Genomic DNA, 26,251 nt, shown 5'->3' with positions numbered 1-26,251 from the left:
AGGCCCAGATACAACTTTAGAAATAGGTACAAACACCTTCGCAACTAGTGATACGATAACTAATTGACTTGTCGTGATGATCTTCGCTCTATATAGGCTTACGACGTTGTAATAATTTTGTTACAAGTGCGCCGCCATCTGTTACCACTATGCCTTGCGCTGGCAGACAACATGTATTCTTCATCAAACAGTTTAGTTAGCGCTGGTAGTCTATCACCACCACTCATATTTGGCAATCTACTGCAGTAGCCAGCGATCTACATTTCAAAGCAACCTACTAATTTGTACATGGAAGCTTCTCTTGAAATTTTTCGTGATCGTTCCCACGTCTCATATCGGTGTTGCGTTGCCCTTTTTTATGTAGCTGGTTACATAGCTTTTTTTTTTCATTGATGTCGGATTTGCCTTTGCGCTGCGTCTTAATGGCACCTGTAATAAAAAACCACATAAATAAATGTACTTCGAGGGCAAATGAAGCAGCTCATGTTTTTCTATGCGTGATGCATCATTTTGTGATTTGATAAAATGAATTTCTACCCTTACTTATATAATGTTTAAAAAAAACCTGTCGAAACTTTTCTATACAAATAGGCATTGCACCCTTGGAAGGAATTTGTAGCCAATACAGCGTGGCAGTTGTTAAAGACTGGGCTGGAACATACTCCGGAGTGCACTCAACAGTCCATGAAATGGGCCATTCGTAAGTTTACTCATATATACGGCCATAATTACATATATCCCAGTGTGTGTGCCAGCAGTGTAGTTCTTTCTTCGCTATGATAGGCGTGTCTATTGTTTCCCCAATTGTTGGTTAAACGTGTAGAGATTTCCAAACAGAAGGAAAGTGTAAACGAGTTTGTCTTACATGTTATCATGGGCGGCCTCATCTAGTCTGTTAGGTAGTTCTTGACAGTTAAAGAAGCGCTTGACTGACACGGACCTCCGGAACTGCACCATACACTAACGTTTTCACAAAAACGAAACATTGATGCGGTAGAAATCTTGTCGAGCTCTTTCCCGCAAGGTTCAAGGTGTACCGAGATTAATTTTCTTTGCTTCTTATAGTATTTTAGGCATGACATCGGAAAGATTACACAACCTGCAGCTTAAATAATTACGTATATCAAAAGTGTTCTAAGGAGCTGTGGTATCTTGGAGCTGTGGGTGCGTAGGACTTAACGAAGCTGTTTATCTTCCTTTTAGGTAACAGTCGCGTCATCGTAGATCCCACATCTTCCCTAGGTACGGTTGCTTGAATTGTTGAAATTGGTTGAATGGGTCGGCAGAGTAGGCTTTTTCATCATGATAGCGGTTATCGTCATGCAATGCCGTAGTAGAAGGTTGTCGTTGGTCGTAGTCAAGCAATATTCCTACAGAAATCATCAACACAATGGTAAATATTAACAGTGACCGATCACATCCTTGTACTACCCCACGGTTTATTCTTACATATATTATCTATGTCTGTACTTGTTTTCCGGGCTGCAGGAATCCACAAGCTACTTTTTTTGGCTTCTTGCCTGGTTTCCATTTTTTATTTATCTGGTGCAAATTAATTCTCTCGATATTTCATGAATACACATCTTCAAACCGAAGTCGTATGTGCGTACGCAAACGAAAGGTCCTGCAGCACAAGAACGAGAGCACTATTTTTCTAACCTAAAAAAGCCGTCTATTGTGCGTGTTTTATAGGATGGTCTCACATTGTACATTATCGTATTCTTTGTTTATGTTACTATCCACTGAAGTCCACACAAAATTACTGTAAAGTGAACGTGTGGGACTTCCGCTAGTACATATAGATCGTCTTAGGTACCCATGCAAAACCTGAATTTATTCTGAGATTTTCATCGTCATGTTCAAACCACCATGAAAGTGATGTGAGCAGCATTCTCTCAGGCAATTTGCAGGTTGCTAGTTGCCAGAAAATTGGCCGCAGAGCCTCGAAACTTATTGGTACCTTGCGTTGCTTGTGAGTGGGCGCCACCTCGAAGTGTCTTTACTATAGGCGTTTCTACCGTAGGGCGGCGGGAGCACGGGGCACTGTTGGAAGGGGGGGGATGCAAAGTAGGCCATTCGCCCCCTCACTTTTGTATGCGGGCGCTGTCGCCTGTACACTGTGAAATCCGACAAAACAACAGCTCAGAGGAAGTTTTCTTTCGAAATAGCGCCCACGTAAGTATGCTTTTTTTATTACGTATTTCTTGCTCTGGCAGGTAGAATTCCCTGTCGCGCCTCGCTGGCATGCACTGTTGCAGTTCACGCCGGGCTGGCTTAACGAAACAGTTAAGTGTATACGCTTCTTCGCGGTGTGGGCCATCTGTGGGGCGCGCCTTCAACGCGTGCATTGCAGAGCAAGCTGTCACCGGAAACTTCAAAACAAGTTTCACATTACGCTGCTTGCTTCATCTTGTGTTTGTCGGGCCATCTAACCTAACCATCTAGAAAACATAAAATACACTTTGGCTTTCAAAATTTACCTGCTTATAATCAATGCAGCCTTTGTAGCGTTTTTTCGTAAGATTTAGCGACATTTTTGTTTGTTCAGCGACAAAATGCTCAAAGCAAACAGGGACTTTTTAAGTGCTCTAAATAAGTAACTATCGAAATTTCAGTGACATAGACGTTATGAAGCTTCCTAAAAATGGCTTTTTGCAACGGAGCTTTATTTTATTGATTTGTTATAAGGAGATGTTGACGCACAATTTTGGGCACTGGCTACTCCTTATCTCTTGAATGATTCCATCATAGAACATACAGGGTTCAAGACTACATAACAAATAATCTTTTCACACAAGCACCAGGACCTATTATGCAACGTTTTCGCAGCAAGTCAATGACGTAAGAAACAAATGGTACATACAACATACAAGGTAAATGTTTCCATAGTTATGTAGATAAAAGTCCCAAAAATACAAACGATACTGTCGCCTAATAACACAGCCTCTAGTCAGCGGGTGGTACATACTTTGTGTATACGCATTATCACATATAGTCACAACAGAACAGTCAACATAACATAATTCGCAAACACATGCACATATAGAGCGATATTGAAATGAAAGGAGCAATAAAATCGTTAATAACGTCCAACAATGCCGCTGTCTTCCAGAAAAGTCTTTAGAGCTTTTAAAGCGCTCTTCTGCAAGGACGTTGTTGGCAAGGACCCAAAAGTTTCTTTCAATTGAAAGGTCTGCGGTCTAATTTAATTAGGGTTCATTTAAGTCGGCATCTTGGTGTGTCGTGATTTGGCCAATCTACAGTTTTTCCCGCTTAGTTTAATTCAAACGCCATTAAAAATAACCCAGGTGCAAGCCAATTTAATCTGTGCGCCAGCATTTTTAATCAAAGTTCTAATAATTTAATCCAGACGCCACCACATTTAATCCCAGCGCCATCCGAATTAATCCGCGTGCCAACTCATTTAATCCTTGCACCAGACATTTTAATCCAAATGCCACACATTTTAATCCCAGTGCCAGTCAATTTAGTCCTGTTGGAAATTCATTCAGAAACAAATAATTTTTGCAGAAGAGGTCGTAACAGGCGTCATGAATGCCGTCTATTCATTCATGTGATCACCATATTGGCGACAGTACTATAGGAGCAAAGTTGCCACGCTACCGGTGCCGTCATGGCTGCTTCAGAAACACTTCCGTGTGTTACACCGTTCGCTCATTTCCTCTTTTTCGAGTCGCATTTGCGAGTGACCAGAGTGACCCACATCAGTGAGTCAGAATCGTGACGGATATTACGCGAATTCGGTTGCGATCATGACATGCGATTTCCTTCCCTATCGTCTTGCATATCGATCGACATCGTTCGCAAGGGTAAAAACTTGCTCACTATTGCTCAAGCACTTGACATGATCACTAAGCGATTCAATATAGCTCATTAAGCTTGTGTCTTGCATACACTCTTAGCTTCCAACATACATATCAAACGAAATAGTTCTCAGAATGTAACAGCTTATTCTTGAGTGACATGACTAAGTCACTAGTGACCTACTCGACGTCACCGCCGTCGCACATCTTCTAACCTGCCTACTAACATATCGAAGGACATCGCTTTCAAAGCTTAAAAACCTGCTCCCTATCATTGACTCAAGTGACGTGATCACTAATGAAACTCGTGACGTCACCACGCTTCTCACGTATGCACTATCCTAAACTGCCGGCATGCATATCAAACGGAGTTGCTTATAAAGGGTAATAACCGGCTCACTATCACGCAGCCAATGAGGTGATAACTAGTGACTCACATGATGTCATCATGGTTCTCACCCAACCATGCACTTCGTTTGAGAAGCGTGAGAAGCGTGAGAAGCACATGCGTGAGAAGCGTGGTGACGTCACGAGAGTCACTAGTGATCACGTCACTTGAGTCAATGATAGGGAGCAGGTTTTTAAGCTTTGAAAGCGATTTCCTTCGATATGTTAGTAGGCAGGTTAGAAGATGTGCGACAGCGGTGACGTCGAGGTCACTTATTAACCTACTCATGTCACTCAAGAATAAGCTGTTACATTCTGAGAACCGTTTCGTTTGATATGCATGTTGGAAGCATAAGAGTGTATGCAAGACACAAGCTTAATGAGCTATGTTGAATCGCTTGGTGATTATGTCAAGTGCTTGAGTAATGGTGAGCAAGTTTTTAGCCTTGCGAACGATGTCGATCGATATGCAAGACGATAGGGAAGGAAATCGCATGTCATGATCGCAACCGAATTTGCGTAATATCCGTCACGATTCTGACTCACTGATGTGGGTCACTCTGGTCACTCGGAAATGCGACTCGAAAAAGAGGAAATGAGCGAACGGTGTAACATACGGAAGTGTTTCTGAAGCAGCCATGACGGCACTGGTAGCGTGGCAACTTTGCTCCTATAGTGCTGTCGCCAATATGGTGATCACATGAATGAATAGACGGCATTCATGACGCCTGTTACGACCTCTTCTGCAAAAATTATTTGTTTCTCAATGAATTTCCAACAGGACTAAATGGACTGGCACTGGGATTAAAATGTGTGGCATTTGGATTAAAATGTCTGGCTTAAGGATTAAATGAGTTGGCACGCGGATTAATTCAGATGGCGCTGGGATTAAATGTGGTGGCGTCTGGATTAAATTATTGGCACTTTGATTAAAAATACTGGCGCTGAGATTAAATTGGCTGGCACCTGGATTTTTTTCAATGGCGTTTGAATTAAACTGAGCGGGAAAACCTTTAGAAGAAGGGGAAGTGTATCTTCGTCTACAAATCCACAGTCACATTCGGGGGTTTCCGCACGGCCAATTCTGTGTAAGAAATTCTTTGTGTAGGCAGTACCCAGCCATAATAGATTAATAAGGTTTCCCATAGTTCTGTCTAATGACAATGAAAATTTGAATTCAATAAACGGATCAACATGGTATAAGTCCGAGCTCTTAGAGTTCTGGTCAAACCAAGTGTTTCTACACATTTTGAAAGACGTTGTCCTTATAATGCAGCGTAATTCATTCTTTGATATTTGGAGCGGAACCGCGTCCTCTTTGACGTGTGCTTGTCGTGCTGCTTCATCGGCTGATGTGTTGCCAGGAATCTTACAACGCCCTGGTATGCACTGGAATGGTATTGCATGTTTGTCTTCGCTTGCCTTTGGGAGGCGTTTAAGTGTTTCGTATATTATACCATCACTGAATGTTTTCCCTTTTGTGCTGCAGAGTGATGTTAGATCCTCCTGTGAATCCCTGAAAATTACCCATTTTTGCGCGTCTCTTACTGACAATATAACTTTTATCGCACATAGGATTGCGAACAGTTCAGCCGTTGTGGACGAAGTCACACGAGATAACGTAAATTGTTCACGTTTGTTGAGGTGCGGTATAATGAATTGTGCAGTTAAAGAGGTTGCTGTACTGGAGCCATCTGTATAGATGCGAGTGTAACCCCACTACCGCATATATATCTGGTAAAGTGCTAGTTGTTGAGCAGCTTGAATGAACGTGTCTCATTTCCTGAATATCCCGTCTACTGATAATTCGATTTTTAGAAGTGCAAGCAGCCATGGAGGATATTCGAGTTTATTATTGAAAATCTATATGCGAGCTCCAGGAACTCTCACGATGCCTAGGCGACGTGACCGTGATGAAGAAACGGTTGGCTTCACGTTGATAGTCTTCTACATTGTGATTGCGCTTCACAGCATAGCAGTCATCCCAGGCTTCACATTGGGCTCACAAAAGTGATGCTTTCTTTATTCATAAATAAAAGCCATTTGACTGTGTTTATGTGCTGCTATAAGCAACTGACTACGGCGGCGGTCAGACCTGCAACGCAGCAGAGGGTGCTAACAATCCCTGGCTCCGGACAGGCCGCCATTGAAACATGAACCTGGGAACGTTTACCGCTAGAACGTTATCTAGTGAGGCGAGTCTAGCAGTGCTATTGGAGGAATTAGAGGACAGTAAATGGGATATAATAAGGCTCAATGAAGTTAGGAGGCCAAAAGAAGCATACACAGTGCTAAAAAGCGGGCACGTCCTGTGCTACCGGGGCTTCGCAGAGAGGCGAGAACTAGGAGTCGGATTCCTGATTAATAAGAATATAGCTGGTAACATACAGGAATTCTATAGCATTAACGAGAGGGTGGCAGGTGTTGTTCTGAAACCTAATAAGAGGTACAAAATGAAGGTTGTACAGGTCTACGCCCTTACATCCAGTCATGATAACCAGCAAGTAGAAAGCTTCTATGAAGACGTGGAATCGCCGATGGGTAGAGTGAAAACTAAATACTCTATACTAATGGGTATAGAGTACACAAAGTACACTATACTGATGGGCGACTTCAATGCCAAGGTAGGCCAGAAGCAGGCTGGAGACAAGGCAGTGGGGAAATATGGCATAGGCACTAGGAATAGCAGGGGAGAGTTATTAGTAGAGTTTGTGGAACAGAATAATATACGGATAATGAATACCTTCTTCCGCAAGCGGGATAGCCGAAAGTGGATGTGGAGGAGCCCGAACGACGAGACTAGAAATCAAATAGACTTCATACTCTGCGCTATCCCTGGCATCATACAAGATGTGGACCTGCTCAGCAAGGTACGCTGCAGTGACCACAGGATGGTAAGAACTCGAATTAGCCTAGACCTGAGGAGGGAACGGAAGAAGCTGGTACATAAGAAGCCGATCAATGAGTTAGCGGTAAGAGGGAAAATAGAGGAATTCCAGATCAAGCTACAGAACAGGTATTCCGCTTTAACTAAGGAAGAGGACCTTAGTGTTGAAGCAATGAACGACAATCTTGTGGGTATCATTAAGGAGTGTGCAATAGAAGTCGGTGGTAACTCCGTTAGACAGGATACCAGTAAACTATCGCAGGAGACGAAAAATCGGATCAAGAAACGCCAATGTATGAAAGCCTCTAACCCTACAGCAAGAATAGAACTGCAGAACTTTCGAAGTTAATCAACAAGGGTAAGACAGCTGAGATAAGGAAGTATAATATGGATAGAATTCAACATGGTCTCAGGAACGAAGGAAGCCTAAAAGCAGTGAAGAAAAAACTAGGAATTGGCAAGAATCAGATGTATGCGTTAAGAGACAAAGCCGCCAATATCATTACTAATATGGATGAGATAGTTAAAGTGCATTGCTGTGGAGTTCTATAGAGATTTATACAGTACCAGTGGCACCCACGAAGATAATGGAAGAGAAAATAGTCTAGAGGAATTGCAATGCATGCTCACTGACCTGGAGAGGCAAAGCAGAAGAGTGGGTCTAAAAATTCATCTGCAGAAAACTAAAGTAATGTTTAACAGTCTCGGAAGAGAACAGCAATTTACAATAGGCAGCGAAGAATTGGAAGTCGTAAGGGAATACATCTACTTAGGGCAGGTAGTGACGGCGGATCCGGATCATCAGACGGAAATAAGCAGAAGAATAAGAATGGGCTGGGGTGCGTTTGGCAGGCATTCTCAGATCATGAAAAGCAGGTTGCCATTATCCCTCAAGGGAAAAGTGTATAATAGCTGTGTCTTACCAGTACTCACCTACGGGGCAGAAACCTGGAGGCTTACGAGAAAAGTTCAACTTAAATTGAGGACGACGCAACGAGCTATGGAAAGAAGAATGATAGTAGTAACGTTAAGTGATAAGAAAAGAGCTGATTGGGTGAGGGAACAAACGCGAGTTAATGATATCTTAGTCGAAATCAAGAAAAAGAAATGGGCATGGGCAGGACACGTAATGAGGAGGGAGGATAACCGATGGTCATTAAGAGTTACGGAATGGATTCCAAGGGAAGGGAAGCGTAGCAGAGGGCGGCAGAAAGTTAGGTGGGCGGATGAGATTAAGAAGATTGCAGGGACAACGTGGCCACAATTAGTGCATGACCGGGGTAGTTGGAGAAGTATGGGAGAGGCTTTTGCCCTGCAGTGGGTGTAACCAGGCTGCTGCTGCTGCTGCTGCTGATGATGATGATTATGATGATGATGATTATGATGATGATGATTATGGTGATTATGATGATGATTAGATGATGATGTGCTGCTTTTTCTGCGGTATCACTCAGAAGTTCCAATTGTGGACATTCGCAGGCGTAGCAATAAATTTATCTACCAAAACGAACCGAAATAAATTCTACGTTCAAATTTTGAACGTAGAAGGTTAAATGGACCGACTGTATAGAAAGGCGTAGATATCAATGCAGCAGCGCTCGCTTACGCGAATAACAGCAAATTGCCTCCGTTCGGCACGTCTTTCGGAGCAATCAATACTTCACAGTGGTTTTCACGGAGATCAAAGGCGGAAGCGGATAATTTTGCCTGTATAAAGTTCCAGTAATTATCGTCAACGTATTGACCACGTACAGGCAAGTACATTCCGCAGAATCTCCTTCTATTACTAACATCCAAACCCAGAAAAATAGGGAAATAATCAAGAATAAGCACTTCTTTGTGCAGGGAAAACAGCGGTATTTGTGTTCTTTTGAATAGTTCTGTGTCGAGAACTTTAGAATCTGAAAGTAAACGCTGATGTTCAGTTGTCATCATTCGTTATGTGGATAGGTAAACAAGATAAATGCCCTCTACGTCCTGGTCATAATTTCACTGATTATCTGTGCTTCCACGCGGACTACACAAACATAGAACATCAAAGTAAATCATGTACTTTTGGCTAAGTTATAGTCTGTTGTTTTAAAACGCCTACTCAATTTAAGATCCAGTTGACAGTTGTAGTGAGAATGTTAACGAATTTTTTGCCTCGCTTCAGCGACACACTTCAAAAACTTTTCGCAACACTAGGCTGTAATGGTTCGTTAGGTGGGACTGAAAACCAGATCTGTCAATGAAAAAGATAACACTCAATGACGCATTTAGAGCCTCATTCAATACAATCATCATCATCATCATCATCATCATCATCATCAGCCTGGTTACGCCCACTGCAGGGCAAAGGCCTCTCCCATATCTCTCCAACAACCCCGGTCATGTGCTAATTGTGACCACGCCGACCCTGCGAACTTCTTAATCTCATCCGCCCACCTAACTTTCTGCCGCACCCTGCTACGCTTCCCTTCCCTTGGGATCCAGTCCGTAACCCTTAATGACCATCGGTTATCTTCCCTCCTCATTACATGTCCTGCCCATGCCCATTTTTTTCTTGATTTCAACTAAGATGTCACTAACTCGCGTTTGTTCCCTCACCCAATCTGCTCTTTTCTTATCCCTTAACGTCACACCTATCATTCTTCTTTCCATAGCTCGTTGCGTCGTCCTCAGTTTGAGTAGAACCTTTTTCGTAAGCCTCCAGGTTTCTGCCCCGTAGGTGAGTACTGGTAAGACACAGCTATTATACACTTTTCCCTTGAGGGATAATGGCAACCTGCTTTTCATGATCTGAGAATGCCTGCCAAACGCACCCCAGCCCATTCTTATTCTTCTGCTTATTTCCGTCTGATGATCCGGATCCGCCGTCACTACCTGCCCTAAGTAGATGTATTCCCTTACGACTTCCAATTCTTCGCTGCCTATTGTAAATTGCTGTTCTCTTCCGAGACTGTTAAACATTACTTTAGTTTTCTGCAGATGAATATTTAGACCCACTCTTCTGCTTTGCCTCTCCAGGTCAGTGAGCATGCATTGCAATTGGTCCCCTGAGTTACTAAGCGAGGCAATATCATCAGCGAATCGCAAGTTACTAAGGTACTCTCCATTAACTTTTATCCCCAATTCTTCCCAATCCAGGTCTCTGAATACCTCCTGTAAACATGCTGTGAATAGCATTGGAGAGATCGTATCTCCCTGCCTGACGCCTTTCTTTATTGGGATTTTGTTGCTTGCTTTATGGAGGACTACGGTGGCTGTGGAGCCGCTATAGATATCTTTCAGTATTTTTAGATACGGCTCGTCTACACCCTGATTCCGTAATGCCTCCATGACTGCTGAGGTTTCGACAGAATCAAACGCTTTCTCGTAATCAATGAAAGCTATATATAAGGGTTGGTTATATTCCGCACATTTCTCTATCACCTGATTGATAGTGTGAATATCATCTACTGTTGAGTAGCCTTTACGGAATCCTGCCTGGTCTTTTCCTTGACAGAAGTCTAAGGTGTTCCTGATTCTATTTGCGATTACCTTAGTAAATAGTTTGTAGGCAACAGACAGTAAGCTGATCGGTCTATAATTTTTCAAGTCTTTGGCGTCTCCTTTCTTATGAATTAGGATTATGTTAGCGTTCTTCCAAGATTCCGGTACGCTCGAGGTCATGAGACATTGCGTATGCAGGGTGGCCAGTTTCTCTAGAACAATCTCTCCATCATCCTTCAACAAATCTGCTGTTACCTTATCCTCCCCAGCTGCCTTCCCCCTTTCCATATCTCCCAAGGCTTTCTTTACTTCTTCCGGCGTTACCTTTGGGATTTCGAATTCCTCTAGACTATTCTCTCTTCCATTATCGTCGTGGGTGCCACTGGTACTGTATAAATCTCTATAGAACTCTTCAGCCACTTGAACTATATCATCCATATTAGTAATGATATTGCCGGCTTTGTCTCTTAACCAATACATCTGATTCTTGCCGATTCCTAGTTTCTTCTTCACTGTTTTTAGGCTTCCACCGTTCCTGAGAGCATGTTCAATTCTATCCATATTATACTTCCTTATGTCAGCTGTCTTACGCTTGTTGATTAACTTCGAAAGTTCTGGCAGTTCTATTGTAGCTGTAGGGTTAGAGGCTTTCATACATTGGCGTTTCTTGATCAGATCTTTCGTCTCCTGCGATAGTTTGCTGGTATCCTGCCTAATGGAGTTACCACCGACTTCCATTGCACACTCCTTAATGATGCCCACAAGATTGTCGTTCATTGTTTCAACAATAAGGTCCTCTTCCTGAGTTAAAGCTGAATACCTGTTCTGTAGCTTGATCTGGAATTCTTCTATTTTCCCTCTTACCACTAACTCATTAATCGGCTTCTTATGTACTAGTTTCTTCCGTTCCCTCCTCAGGTCTAGGCTAATTCGAGTTCTTACCATCCTGTGGTCACTGCAGCGCACCTTGCCGAGCACGTCCACATCTTGTATGATGCCAGGGTTAGCGCAGAGTATGAATTCTATTTCATTTCTAGTCTCGCCGTTCGGGCTTCTCCACGTCCACTTTCGGCTATCCCGCTTGCGGAAGAAGGTATTCATTATCCTCATATTATTCTGTTCCGCAAACTCTACTAATACCTCTCCCCTGCTATTCCTATCGCCTATGCCATTATCCCCCACTGCCTTGTCTCCAGCCTGCTTCTTGCCTACCTTGGCATTAAAGTCACCCATTAGTATAGTGTATTTAGTTTTCACTCTACCCATCGCCGATTCCACGTCTTCATAGAAGCTTTCGACTTCCTGGTCATCATGACTGGATGTAGGGGCGTAGACTTGTACAATCTTCATTTTGTACGTCCTATTAAGTTTCACAACAAGACCTGCCACCCTCTCGTTAATGCTATAGAATTCCTGTATGTTACCAGCTATATTCTTATTAATCAGGAATCCGACTCCTAGTTCTCTTCTCTCCGCTAAGCCCCTGTAGCACAGGACATGCCCGCTTTTTAGCACTGTATATGCTTCTTTTGGCCTCCTAACTTCACTGAGCCCTATTATATCCTATTTAGTGCCCTCTAATTCCTCCAATAGCACTGCTAGACTTGCCTCACTAGATAACGTTCTAGCGTTAAACGTTGCCAGGTTCATATTCCATTGGCCGCCTGTCCGGAGCCAGTGATTCTTAGCAACCTCTGCTGCGTTGCAGGTCTGACCGCCACCGTGGTCAGTTGCTTCGCAGCTGCTGGGGACTGAGGGCCGGGGTTTGATTGTTATGTTCATATAGGAGGTGGTAGCCAAGTACTGCACCAGGGTGGCCAATCCTGCTCTGGTGAGTGAGTGCGTTACCGGTTCTGGTCACCGGGATCAGACCACACTCCAGGCCTATTTGTGCAATTTTATCAACACGCGGATTTTTTTTAATCCGGTGGAAAATTGCCGGCACCGGGATTCGAACCACGGATCTCTTGCACGCGAGGCGGGTGTTCTACCTCTACGCCACCGCTGCATCTGCATTGCAATACAATGGCAATCTGAAAATTTCCTGTATATATATATATATATATATATATATATATATATATATATATATATATATATATATATATATATATATTGTAATGAAGAAGAAGAGCACAGGAACAAGGCCAGCCAGATCGTCTCTTCCATGCCTGCTGTGCAACCAGTGGGCCAGCCGGATCGCCAGTGCTTGGCACGAGTGTGAGCCGTTCGAGCTACCAGCTGTTCCTGCTCTGCGTCACCTGCCTCCTCGGTTACGAAGAGACGTTACCATCGGAACTGTTCAGTGCACCCATTACAATTGTTGGAGGTGTGGGGTACTCAAGAACATCTACACCCTGGAACTCCGGTCTCGGACTCTGCCTCCCGTCATGCCTGACTCTCGCCAGCCGACGCCGCCGCCACCCCCCGTTGCCTGCTCTGGCGCTGTCCCGCAACGCCATCCAGCGGTTTTCAGTGGTACGGACGAACAGGACGTCAATGATTGGTTGGCTACGTACCAACGGGTGAGCTTGCACAATCGATGGGATGATACCGCCAAGTTAAATGCCGTCATATTCTACCTAGCGGGAGTGGCTCACCTGTGGTTTAAGAATCACGAAGCCGACTTTCAGTCCTGGTCCGCGTTCAAGACCAGTTTCGCTGCAGTTTTCGGTCGCCCTGCCATCCACAAGTTGCGCGCCGAGCAGCGGTTACGAGAGCGAGCGCAACAATCCCGTGAAACATTCACCTGTTACATCGAAGAGGTTCTTGACCTGTGCAAACGTGTGGATGCTTCTATGCTGGAAAATGAGAAATTCAAGCACATTTTGAAGGGCATCGCCGATGACATTTCTCAAATGTTGATCGCCAAGAGTCCGCGCACCGTAGCAGAGCTCATAAACTTGTGCCAAAGCTACGACGAGTTGAGAAGGCAACGCGCTTTGACCAGACGCCCCTCAGTGGCTGACGAGGCCCTCTCTTCCATGACCGTCCTCCCTGATCGCTCCCCCCTGCTCACACAAATCCAAGCTTTCGTGCGGGAGGAAATTGCACGTCAGCTCACTCTAATGCCCTTTGCTGAGCTACCCCAACAGCAGCCGCTGCCTTCACAGCCTCCTGCACAGCTCGCCCCTACGCTCCGGCGGGTTATTGAAGAGCAAGTTGCTGAGGCCCTACCTATGGAGCATCAGCAGTACCCTGTCGCCGCGCCACTTACCTACGCAACCGTCGCCGCGCAGCCTCAAGTTGCTGAGGCTCTACCAATGCAGCATCAGCTGTACCCTGGCGCCGCGCCACCTACTTAGCATCCGTCGCCGCGCAGCCCCCTCGTCAACCACTCGTTGCCCTACATCCTCGGCCGCCACCACCCGTTCATAGTCCCGTTCATCGACCTGCTCCTGCCTTTACTAATCCTTGGCGCACACAAGACAACAGGCCCATATGTTATGCCTGCGGTATTCCCGGCCACGTTGCACGACTCTGCCGCCGCCGCATGCTGCACTCTGATGAGTTTGTGCAGTCGCCTCCCTACGCCAACGTGCAGCCTTTCCACGACACTTATCTTAGTCGGCAGTCGAACAGGCCACCATCCGAGCGTCCGGTCTTTACACGTCGTTCACCTTCCCCGCGTCGCCGCTCGTTGTCCCCCATGCGTCGGCGCCCTTCACCCACGCAAGAGGAAAACTAAGCGCCGCAGTTCAGGAGGCAAGAACTGCGTCACTATCGATGTGTACAAGTCCTCCATTGTCGCCTTCGAACGTTGTCGATCTTACTGTTGACGGCGTCCCTACCGTTGCGCTAATTGATACTGGAGGAGCCGTGTCTGTCCTAAACGAACGCCTCTCTCGCGCTTTACGAAAAGTTACGACGCCACTTTCTGGGTTTTGTCTTCGCACAGCAAGCGCGCAGCCAGTTCAGCCTTCAGCAGCGTGCACAGCTCGAGTTGTTATTCAGGGCGTTCTCTATATTGTGGTGTTTGTGGTTCTCCAGTCCTGTTCTCACGACGTGATACTTGGGTGGGACTTTCTTTCGCGAAATAACGCCGTCATCAATTGTGCACGTGCTGAAGTCGAATTATCGCCTCTGTGTGACGTGCCCCTCGTCGGCGCCACTTCTCTTTCCGCTAAGCTACTTCTTCGAGAAGACATCGCCATACCGCCGTACTCGTCTGCCGTTGTTCCCGTCTTCTGTGGTGCTGTCTATGAAGGCGCTGTCCTCTTCACTCCTTCAGAACTCTTCATGACCCGCAAAGACGTTCCCCTGCCTTTCGCCGCGCTTGACCTTTCAGCCGGTTTCAGCGCCATCGTTGTCTGCAATCCGCTTCCTGCAGCCCTGATGGCTCTTCCCGGCGAAGCACTTGGCCATGTTCAGCCTATTGATGACATGTTTATAACCGACGTGCCGGATGCTTCGTATGCAGAGCTCACCGACTTCTGTGCACTTTCCACTTCGGCTCCGCCATCGCCTGACTTATTCACACCTTTCATTGCCGATGACCTTACTTCCGAGCAGCGCTCCCAGCTTCTTCACCTACTTGCCCAGTTCCGCTCTTCTTTTGATGTCGCTCAGCCTACTCTGGGTCGCACGTCAACCGTCAGCCACCACATCGACACTAGCTCCAACGCGCCATTGCGGCAGCGCCCGTACCGCGTATCCGCCAAGGAGCGTCAGGTGATCAGAGAACACGTGGACGACATGCTTCAGCGTGGCGTCATTCGACCTTCCAATAGCCCGTGGGCATCACCGGTGGTTCTCGTCACAAAAAAAGATGGTTCTATTCGGTTCTGCGTCGATTATCGCCGTCTCAACAAGATAACGCGCAAGGACGTCTACCCGCTACCGCGCATTGACGACGCTCTGGACTGCTTGCAAGGCGCTCAATTCTTCTCTTCGTTGGACTTACGCTCGGGCTACTGGCAGGTCCCGATGTCAGCAGTTGATCGCCCTAAAACTGCATTCGTCACGCCAGATGGTTTATACGAATTTAATGTGATACCATTTGGCCTATGCAATGCGCCTGCTACCTTTGAACGAATGATGGACAATATCTTGCGCGGCCTAAAATGGAGCACGTGTTTGTGCTATCTCGACGACATCGTTGTGTTCGCCCCTGATTTCAGCACGCATCTTCTTCGCCTTAGGCAAGTGTTGACGTCCTTGACCAACGCAGGCCTGCAGCTGAACCTGAAAAAGTGCGAGTTCGCCGCGCGCAAGCTCATGATTCTGGGTCACGTCGTATCACCAGACGGCATTTGCCCCGACCCATCCAAACTTCGCGCCGTGGCAGAATTTCCGAAACCTAAGACACTCAGAGAACTCCGCGCCTTCATCGGCCTCTGTTCTTACTTCCGACGCTTTGTTCGCAATTTTGCCTCGATAATATCACCTCTGACACAACTCTTAAGTGGCGCCAACGACCTATACTCCTGGTCTCCTGCATGCGACACCGCGTTCGTGACCTTACGCCGTCTCCTGACGTCTCCGCCTATACTGCGACACTTCTACCCCACCGCCTCAACGTAAGTGCATACCGATGCCAGTGGTATTGGCCTTGGCGCTGTCCTTGCGCAGCGCAAGTCTGGCTACTCCGAGTACGTCGTTGCTTACACCAGTCGTGCGCTGACCAAAGCGGAACGCAATTACAGCGTCACAGAAAAAGAATGCCTGGCCAACGTTTGGGCTCTCGGGAAGTTTCGCCCCTATTTATACGGCAGGCCTTTCAATGTGGTTACTGACCATCACGCCCTTTGTTGGTTATCCTCTTTAAGAGACCCGTCTGGACGCCTTGCCCGCTTGGCTCTGCGCATTCAAGAATACGACACACACGTCATATACCGCTGCGGTCGCAAGCACACTGACGCTGACGCTCTGTCCCGCTCTACGCTGCCTGCCGACGCGGCCTCCCTCTCCACCATTGAGGCGGTATCCTCGGTCGACATCGACACGTTCGCATCAGAACAGCGCCAGGATCCTTGGGTGGCCTCTCTTTTGGATCTCCTTTCTGGCTCGCCTGCATCTCCCATCTCCCGCTCCCTGCGTCGCCAGGCTGTTCATTTTGCTGTCCGGGATAAACACTTGTATCGACGGAACTACCAGCCCGATAGTCGCCAGTGGCTCCTGGTTATCCCTAAGACTTTGCGTTCCGACATGTGCGCGTCTTTCCATACTGACCCACAATGTGCACACGCAGGCGTTTTGCAGACGTATGAGCGCCTGCGGCAACGTTACTACTGGCGCGGAATGTTTACTTTTGTCCAAAAGTTTGTCCGCTCGTGCCCGCAATGCCAACGCCGCAAATCTCCGCCTCATCCAGCCCACGGATTATTGCAGCCGCTTCCGTGCCCTGCTCGTGCCTTCGACCGTGTGGGAATTGACCTGTACGGGCCGCTACCACTAACACCCGCTGGAAAACGATGGATTATTGTCGCAGTTGACCACCTTACACGCTATGCCGAAACCGCTGCTCTACCTGCAGCGACCGCCAGTGACGTTGCATCCTTTCTGCTCCATCGTTTCATTCTTCGTCATGGCCCACCTCGGGAGCTGCTGAGTGATAGAGGCCGTGTGTTTCTGTCGCAGGTGGTTGAAGCTCTGCTTGCTCAATGCCGCATAGTTCACCGGACCACCACGGCGTACCATCCTCAAACTAACGGACTTACAGAGCGTTTCCATCGCACCCTTGGTGATATGCTCGCCATGTACGTTTCATCGGAGCATACGAACTGGGACATCATCCTCCCATTTGTCACGTACGCATATAATACGGCTACACAAAGTACCACAGAATCCCATACGCGATCCTTCCCATACCATCGATACGGTTTTGCCTTATACACCAGACGCGTCAGAATGTGCTCCCGTTTCAGCCGTCGCCCGATACGCCGAGGAATGCTGTCAATTAGCCCGAAAGTTCACCTCCGCTGGCCAACAACGACAAAAAGCCAATCGTGATGGCGACGCTACGAATCCGCACTTCGCTCCCGGCGCCCTTGTCTTGTTGTCCGTGCCTTCTACCACGCCTGCACTTTCGACCAAACTTCTCTCGCAGTATGATGGACCATATCGCATCGTCGAACGGACCTCTCCCGTCAACTATGTCATAGAGCCGCTTACATCGACATCCGACAAGCGCCGCCGTGGACGGGATGTTGTTCACGTGCGCCGCCTGAAACAATTCTATGACCCGCTCGTCTCCACGTCGTAAGTCGCCAGGATGGCTCCGCTTTTGCACCGGGGGTAATTGTAATGAAGAAGAAGAGCACAGGAACAAGGCCAGCCAGATCGTCTCTTTCATGCCTGCTGTGCAACCAGTGGGCCAGCCGGATCGCCAGTGCTTGGCACGAGTGTGAGCCGTTCGATCTACCAGCTGTTCCTGCTCTGCGTCACCTGCCTCCTCGGTTACGAAGAGACGTTACCATCGGAACTGTTCAGTGCACCCATTACAATATATATATACTGGATGTCCCAGTTAACTAGGACCATGTTTTACACAGAAAAAACCCAAGAGCGCTAGAAAAGTCGTACCGACTGCATGGTAGACGCAGTCGTGTGTACTTACAAACAGTATCTTTTTTAATTTTTATTATTGCTTGAATAGCAAACTTATCAATTACAAACTTGTACGGCACCTCAACTAACCTCCGAATCAAACATTTGTTTTGCGCTCAGCTTTGCCTTGGTTTTTCTGTGTAAAAATAAAAGCGCGCGAAACATCCACAATGCTAAATAGACACGCGCTCGCGCGCCTCTACGCAAGCCCTCCTAAGCGAACAGCTACGCATACATGGTTTACTAGAGGTGGCAGCTCGACATAAGGATTCACGATGTGTGCTGGTCGCGGCGTCATGAGAACACCCAGCTGACGCATTGATAAGCGTAGCGGAGCCTTAGGCCGATGGGACGGGGGGATTTTGAAGCGAGGAAACCGTGACGGCGCAATTGGGACTAATTTTGCGGACTCAACTTGTTCTGTAGATAGGCACGTCTGGAACGTATGTTCCTTTTGTTCCCTTTAGCAATATAAACAAATCTTTGGCAGGTTATGTCCATCTAATCTGTTTTGGCGGATCTGTGCAGCCAGCATATGCTGCTGTCGATTACATAAATCATATTTGCTTGACTTGTCAGCGCTGCGATAATAACTAGAGATCTCAGCGTTATCACGCCAGTGACCTGCTCTTCAAGAAGACAGTCATGTCCTTCACGAATCATCAGAAGGCTAAAATGATCATGGCTTTAGGGGCGGCGCACAGCGACAAGAAGAAGGCACCCAAGCTATTCCGGATGTCGCATTATGGAGGACGCCCTAGTCCATCAACAATACTTAGAATGTACGAAGTACTTTGCGAGACGGGTCGCTTCACAAGAAAGCGACACAGAACTGCGACGGTAGTTCAAGGAGAGGAAACGGATGTTTGGCATTCTTCGCTACTTGCTTTCACGGTAGTGTGCGTGGCGCCAGTGCGGAGTCCGCAACGTCAAGGTCGTCGACGTGGACCATTTAAAAAAAAAGGTCATATGCACCCGCACCATGTACATCTTCATCAAAAACTTGAAGACCGAGATATTCAAAACACACTTGACTTTACCAATTGGATTTTCATGAACTGCGAAGAAAAACCGGACTTTCTCACTTGCGTGATTTGGACGGAGGAGGCTAATTTCTCCAGAAACGAACAAGATAACCTTCATAGCGAGTACTACTGGTGTAATCAGAATCCCCACTGGCTGGCACAAACACAACACCGATACCAGTGGTCATTTATTGCCTGGTGAGTTAGTTTTTATGGCAACAACGTTGGACCCATCTTCTTTGACAACACACTGTCGTTGACGTAACGTTGCTACTTCAACAACATCCTCGAGTGCTCCATAAACGACGTCTGTGGCAACGTTCCATTTGCGCGCCTTTGGAACATCTGGTTTCAACACGATGGTGCTCCCGCGCATTGTAGTAGTGAGTCTCAAGCGCAGCTCGACAAGCTTTTTCCTGGACAGTGGATTGGCCGGCCTAGACCTGTACTCTGGCCTGCAAGTTCGCCGGACATCACACCACTGAACTTCTTGTGAGGCTACGTGAAAGATCTCGTGTATAGCACCGAAACTACCACGCCGGACGCCCTAAAGTAAAAATAAGCATTGTCTGCCGCGAGATTCCAACGTCGTTGATCAAAGCTGCCACCGCACTAGTCTTGGAAAAAAGCAAGTACTGTATTGCTTTAGACGGTGACCTGTTTGAGCACGTCCTATGAGCGGCAGTGGAATATAACCGCTCGAAACTAGAGTAAAATGTGAATGTTTAACGCATCTTCCTGAAGGCACCTTCTCCTTACAAAAAGAAAACTTGTGACAAAGATAGAAATCGCTAAAAACTGCTTTTTTTCCTCTTTTCCGGAAATGAGGAGGCAGGAAGGGTAAATGGCTGAGCCAGTAGTACGTTTGCATATTTCTTTGTGGGCGGCTGGGACACCTTACGTGCTTTTTGCTTATTTTTTATTGAAATATACTCCTGAGTTGGTCTTTTGCGTTTTTCCGAGAGATGCCTTCTTTCTTCTTTCGTGTTGTTTTGCCCAATGATTTGTTTTAAACATTGGTTTAATTTCTTTTGTAGTTGTTTCATGCTACGCGAAAGTTAAAGCTATACCGAGCGCCTTATGATCGAGCAAAAAATTCTGGCGTCCGCAGATGCTGACGCTCATCGCATCACGCTTGTCGCGAAACCACTCGAGCCATCGTACATGACGAAGACTTATACGAAGCTGCCATAAACGAATGCAACCTTATATCTTTCAAAGGTTGCTTGGGGGCGCTTGAATAGCGGCGCGGTATCGCGCATCTCTTTCCTGCTCCGCGTATATTGTGGGATTTAGTTTTTTTCTTGGAAAAAACAACGAGCCACACGGTCATCACGAAATAAATACTTGATTCAGAGGTTATTTAAGGTGCGCTACAGCTTTGTATATGAAGTGTTTGCGATTGAAGCAATAATTTAAAAAATCCTTAATTAAAACCAATAAGTAATACATTGTGAGGAAAAAAAACGCACTCTAAGTACAAACTACTGCCGCTACTATACAGTCGGTACGATTTTTCTAGAGCTCTTGGTTTCTTTTTAAATCTTAGTCCAAATTAACTGGGTTTGTCAGGGTCAATTACTATTTGAAGGCATCCCGATTCTGTGAAGGAAACTTAAATAAGAGAACAAATGGGTTGGAATGTATACGATAGGCACTGCCAAATCCTGACTGGGAGTTTAGCACTATTGTTTAAAAGTCTAAAATCACCACATTCTACCGGTGTTAACATAAGTCACAAATGCTTGGAGGGTAACAATCGAGAACAAGGTAAGGAACGCGAAAAGCGCTATGGAACGCAGATTTTTCGGTGTAACGTTAGGAAAAAGGTAGAAATCGGTGTGGATTGGAGAGAACACAGAGATAGCCGATATTCTAGTTGACATCGTGCGAAAGAAATGGAAGTTGGCAAGCCATATGTAATGAGCAGGGTAGATAACCGGTGGACCACCAGAATTACAGAATTGATGCCAAGGTAAAGGCAGCGCATTCTAGGATAGCAGGCAGCTAGGTGGGGTGATTAAAGTGTGAAAGTTGCATGCGCAAGTCGGAATCAGCAACCACGAGACAGGCGTAATTAGACATCGCACCGATAGGCCTTTGTCCTGATGTGGACATAAAACTCGGCTGGCAATATATGTATATTCCCACCTGTGGCACGTTGTTTACCCACGTTCACTGCCTTAATCTATTTCCTTCGTTCCCTTAGTACAGTTTCCCCTATGTTGCCCTCGGCGTTTTTGTTTCTTGGCTCCTCAATATATATATATATTGTAAGCACTATTAACGTACTTCGTCGTTTTCATTTGTACATAGCCATCATCATCTTCCCTGTTCTTCAACTTCTTCGCGCGTGAGCTGGGGGCGTTGCCTTTTGTGGAATAAACAGCGCTGGACAACTCGATCGGTCTCGGTATTATAAAGTGGTGGAGGTACGTCACGATCCCGACGTCCTCTCGCGTTCCCGTCCTCCCTGGAGCTCCGTTCCGGTCGCCGCCTGCACCCAGCTACCCCTACAACAATGGACACTTCCAACCCCGGCCCTTCCGGCGCCTCCAACCCTACCACACAGACGACCCAACCTGCGGCGCCCTCTTGGACTGTGACGAGCCCTCAGCGCGATCCCCCTGTCTTTGCGGGACTCCGCGGTGATGACGTAGACGATTGGATCGACCACTACGACCGCGTGAGTTCTTGCAACAAGTGGAACGACACCCAGAAATTGAGGCACGTCGCCTTCTACTTGACCGGTGTTGCAAAGACGTGGTATTTCAACCACGAATCCGACATCGCGGATTGGTCCACGTTTACCTCGAAGCTGCGGCAAATCTTCACTTCCTCGTCTGGCCGTGCAGAAGTCGCCAAACAGAAGCTGGGCACGCGCCGCCAACTTCCCCAAGAGTCTTACACCTCATACATAGAGGATGTCTTGGCTCTGTGCCGCCGTGCGAATCCTAGCATGACGGAAGCCGAACGCGTTCGCCACATCTTAAAAGGCATTGGGCCTGTCGCGTTCAACGCCTTAATCGTTCAAAATCCGGCTTCTGTCCAAGACATCACTTCAACGTGTCAACGCCTCGACGAGCTGCAGTCTATTCGTCTTCCCCATGAGAGCAGCGATCCTCAGGTTCCTCATTCTCCAGATTTACGTGCTCTTATCCGCACCATCATCCGCGAGGAGCTTCAACTACAAGACCTAAAGCGTCCCCCTGCTGCCTGCGCAACAACCCCCACCTTCGACTTGCGCGAGGTCGTAAAGCAGGAGTTGACAGCGATGACTTCACCCACGACGCATCTTGCTCCGGTAGCGCGCTCCACACCTACCTACGCGGATGTTGTTTCGATACCCACCCCTACCGTGACTTCCGTGCCTACTGGCGTTTCCTATGACCATTTAGCTTCGATGGGAACCAGAGCACTAGCTGCGCCATCGTACCCTCAGTGGCGTCCACCTCGTCCGGTTTGTTTTTACTGTGGTATACGGGGCCATATATCTCGCTTCTGCCGCCGGCGCCAGCAGGATGAAAGACGAGGCTATGCTGAGCACGAAAGAGACCGCACTCGCCGATCAGACGACTACTATCCCGGACCGCACTCGTTCCCTCAACAGCGTTCTCCGTCTCCACCAGCTGCTCCCAATCTGCCTCATAGTTCCCGTTCGGCCAGACGTCGTTCTCCATCCCCTTACCGGCGCTCTACATCACCGCTTCGTCCCACTTCCCATTTTGTCGACCAGCACTCGGAAAACTAACTGTTGCAGTTTTTGGAGGGGAAACTGCTTCTTATCGGTCTTCAAAAATTCCTCCTGTTCGCCCGGCCAACATGCTTTCTGTGACTGTCGAAGGTGTTCCCGCGTCGGCTCTCATCGATACCGGTGCCGCCGTTTCTGTTCTTCGGAGTGATCTGTGTTCCCGGCTCCGTAAAGTCAAAACTCCTTATCTTGGACCTATTTTGCGTGGTGCTAATAATGCATTCATTCACCCTGACGGACAGTGTACTGCTCGTGTTCTCATCGACGGCATACGCCACCACATCGAGTTTATCATCCTTCCAACGTGTATCCATGAACTTATACTTGGTTGGGACTTCCTACATTCTGCTTCAGCCGTCATTTCATGTAGAGAGGAAGTTGTCCACATCACGGATACAGAGCTTGAACCTGTTGCGGACTCTTCACTTTCATGCGTGAACTTGGCCATCGCTGCAGACTACGTCCTGCGTCCTGGTCACGAAGACGTTGTAGCCGTCACATCCAGTCCGATCGCCGACGGAGACGCCCTAGTCGCCCCTTCTTCCCGCTGTACTTCTCGCGGAATTTTCATTGCCACCTGTCTCGTCCGGTTTTCACGCGGCCGCGCCCTTCTGTCTGCTTGCAACACGACCCCAGATCCTGTGATGCTGCCCAAAGGGATGACTGTGGCAACCCTCGCCGACACTCAACCTATCTCTCTAGTCACGCTTTGCCCTTCTTCATCGCCAGCACCAACCTCAGGTTTGGATGATTCTTTCCCTCCTCCAGCCGTTCTTGGTTCTGACCTAACAGCCGCGCAATCCGAAGCCTTAATGGTGGTCTTGGCAAAACACAAAGCCTGTTTCGATAGCTATTCCCCTGTGTTGAGCCAAACTCCTGCGGCTACACACCGCATCGAAACCGATGGTTCCGCTATAATACGACGGCGCCCCTATCGTGTATCGCCGTCCGAACGAAAGGTCATTGAACAACAGGTCGCTGACATGCTTGCGCGGAAGATAATACGACCTTCCTCTAGCCCATGGGCGTCTCCCGTGGTCCTGGTAAAGAAAAAAGATGGCTCAGTTCGCTTTTGCGTGGATTATCGAGCGCTCAATAAGATCACACGCAAGGACGTATATCCAATACCTCGAATTGACGACGCTTTGGACACGCTACAAGGGGCGGAGTATTTCTCCTGCCTTGATCTTCGATCAGGATACTGGCAAATTCCGATGAACGAGACTGACAAAGAAAAGACCGCATTCGCTACACCGGATGGCCTTTATGAATTTAACGTGATGCCTTTTGGCCTTTGTAATGCTCCTGCCACATTTGAGCGCATGATCGACAACGTACTTCGTGGTCTAAAATGGAAGACATGCTTCTGTTATCTGGACGATATTGTCATCTTTTCGTCTGACTTCAGCCAACATCTTCATCGATTAGACGAAGTTCTCAAGTGCCTTGCGAACGCTGGTCTCCAGATCAATACAAAAAAATGTAAATTTGCAAGCAAAACAATAAAAGTATTGGGTCACGTCGTCTCAAAAGATGGCATCCAGCCTGACCCCGAAAAGATTAGTGCCGTTCTTCAGTTTCCTCGCCCCCAGCAACAGAAAGATCTACGTAGTTTCCTCGGCTTGGCGTCGTATTTCCGTAGGTTTATACGCAACTTCGCAGCAATAGCAGCTCCTCTACACAAGCTACTGGTTACCGGTGCCTCTTTCACGTGGACTAGCGACTGCGAGTCGGCTTTTCAAGCTCTTAAGCGGCATCTTACTTCCGGACCAGTGCTTCGCCACTTCGATAATCGTGCCCCCGCCATACTCCATACTGACGCAAGCGCACAAGGTATTGGCGCAGTACTTCTGCAACGTAATACAGCATCTAAAGAGCAAGTCATAGCATATGCCAGCCGAACACTTTCTCCAGCTGAGCGGAACTACACCATAACAGAGCAAGAGTGCCTGGCTATCGTTTGGTCGATTCAGAAATTTCGCCCATACCTTTACGGCCGCCACTTCACCATCGTCACCGACCATCATGCTCTGTGTTGGCTGTCATCAATGAAAAACATGTCAGGACGCTTAGGACGCTGGATACTCCGCTTGCAGGAATATGACTTCACTATAACATACAAGTCTGGAAAACACCATCATGATGCAGACGCATTGTCTCGCTGCCCACTCTCACTCTCTCCCGGTAACGCGCAGTCGTCTTCCCAACCACGTCGTTCCGATGCTACGCCTGCCTCTCACCAACTCTCGATAACGCCCCTGGACCAAGTAACGCTTTCATCACGCTCTGATTTCGTCTCGCTTCAGCGGGCCGACTCCTACTGTCGAGCTCTCATGGATCGCCTTAGTGGGTTCGCCGAACCACCCAACAGCCGCTTGCGACGCCAACTTCGACAATTCCGCCTTCAAGGTGGCGTGCTACACCGCTACGTTTACCACCCAACAGGTCACCGGTGGGTCCCAGTTCTACCTCGCTGCCTTCGTTTGCGGGTATTAGAGGCACTTCACGACGATGTATCGGCTGGCCACTTAGGCTTCCACAAGACTTACGACCGCATAAAGACCCGCTGCTTCTGGCCTGGCCTATCCTCAACGGTGGCCAAATACATTGCCTCTTGTGCGTCATGTCAGCACCGCAAACGCTCGACATCCCCTCCTGCCGGTTTACTACAACCTCTCCCTTGCCCGGAGGCACCTTTTGAATTTGTTGGCATTGATTTATATGGTCCCTTGCCGTTGACACCCTCCGGTCACCGTTGGATTGTCACTTCGGTCGACCATTTAACAAGATATGCCGAGACTGCCCCTCTGCGATCCGGCACCGCTTCTGAGGTCGCCGACTTTTTCTTGCGCGCCATCGTCTTGCGCCATGGGGCTCCTCGCGTTCTTCTCAGTGACCGTGGCAAGGCGTTCATTTCACAAGTTCTCGAGGAAGTTCTTCGAGCCACTAATACCGTCCACAAATCTACTTCTAGTTATCATCCGCAAACCAATGGCCTTACTGAGCGCTTCCACCGTACGCTGTCTGACATGATTTCCATGTACATCCGTCCTGACCACACTGCCTGGGATAAAATTCTTCCTTTTGTGACATTCGCATATAATACTGCTATTCAACGAACTACCGGCTACAGCCCTTTCTTCCTTGTGTATGGACGATCTCCTTCCACCATATTCGACAGAGAACTATTTTTCGCACCTTCTTCGCCCAGCGCGTCGCTTCCAGAAGATTTTGCTGCCCGAGTTGCACATTGCCGTCAAATCGCCCGGCAAAGCACAGAAGCTATCCAAGCTGAGCGCAAGCGTTACTGCGACAACAAACGCCGTGACCTACGTTTTCACCCTGGAGACCAAGT

At 47.6% G+C, this 26,251-nt stretch overlaps 1 protein-coding gene across 3 annotated transcripts in view; it reads left to right on the top strand.

Moving 5' to 3' along the window:
• LOC142584155 (venom metalloproteinase BumaMPs1-like) overlaps window positions 1–26,251 on the top strand; it is a 176,346-nt gene that overhangs the window by 132,209 nt on the left and 17,886 nt on the right. For all 3 annotated transcript variants that reach the window (XM_075694324.1, XM_075694323.1, XM_075694322.1), the window contains one exon: window positions 592–700. In XM_075694324.1, coding sequence (XP_075550439.1) covers window positions 592–700 — 109 coding nt within the window. The remainder of the gene's footprint in view (window positions 1–591; window positions 701–26,251) is intronic.

The sequence above is a fragment of the Dermacentor variabilis genome, chromosome 6 (assembly GCF_050947875.1).
Source record: "Dermacentor variabilis isolate Ectoservices chromosome 6, ASM5094787v1, whole genome shotgun sequence".
Taxonomy (NCBI): domain Eukaryota; kingdom Metazoa; phylum Arthropoda; class Arachnida; order Ixodida; family Ixodidae; genus Dermacentor; species Dermacentor variabilis.
This window is presented reverse-complemented; position numbering and strand designations above follow the sequence as displayed.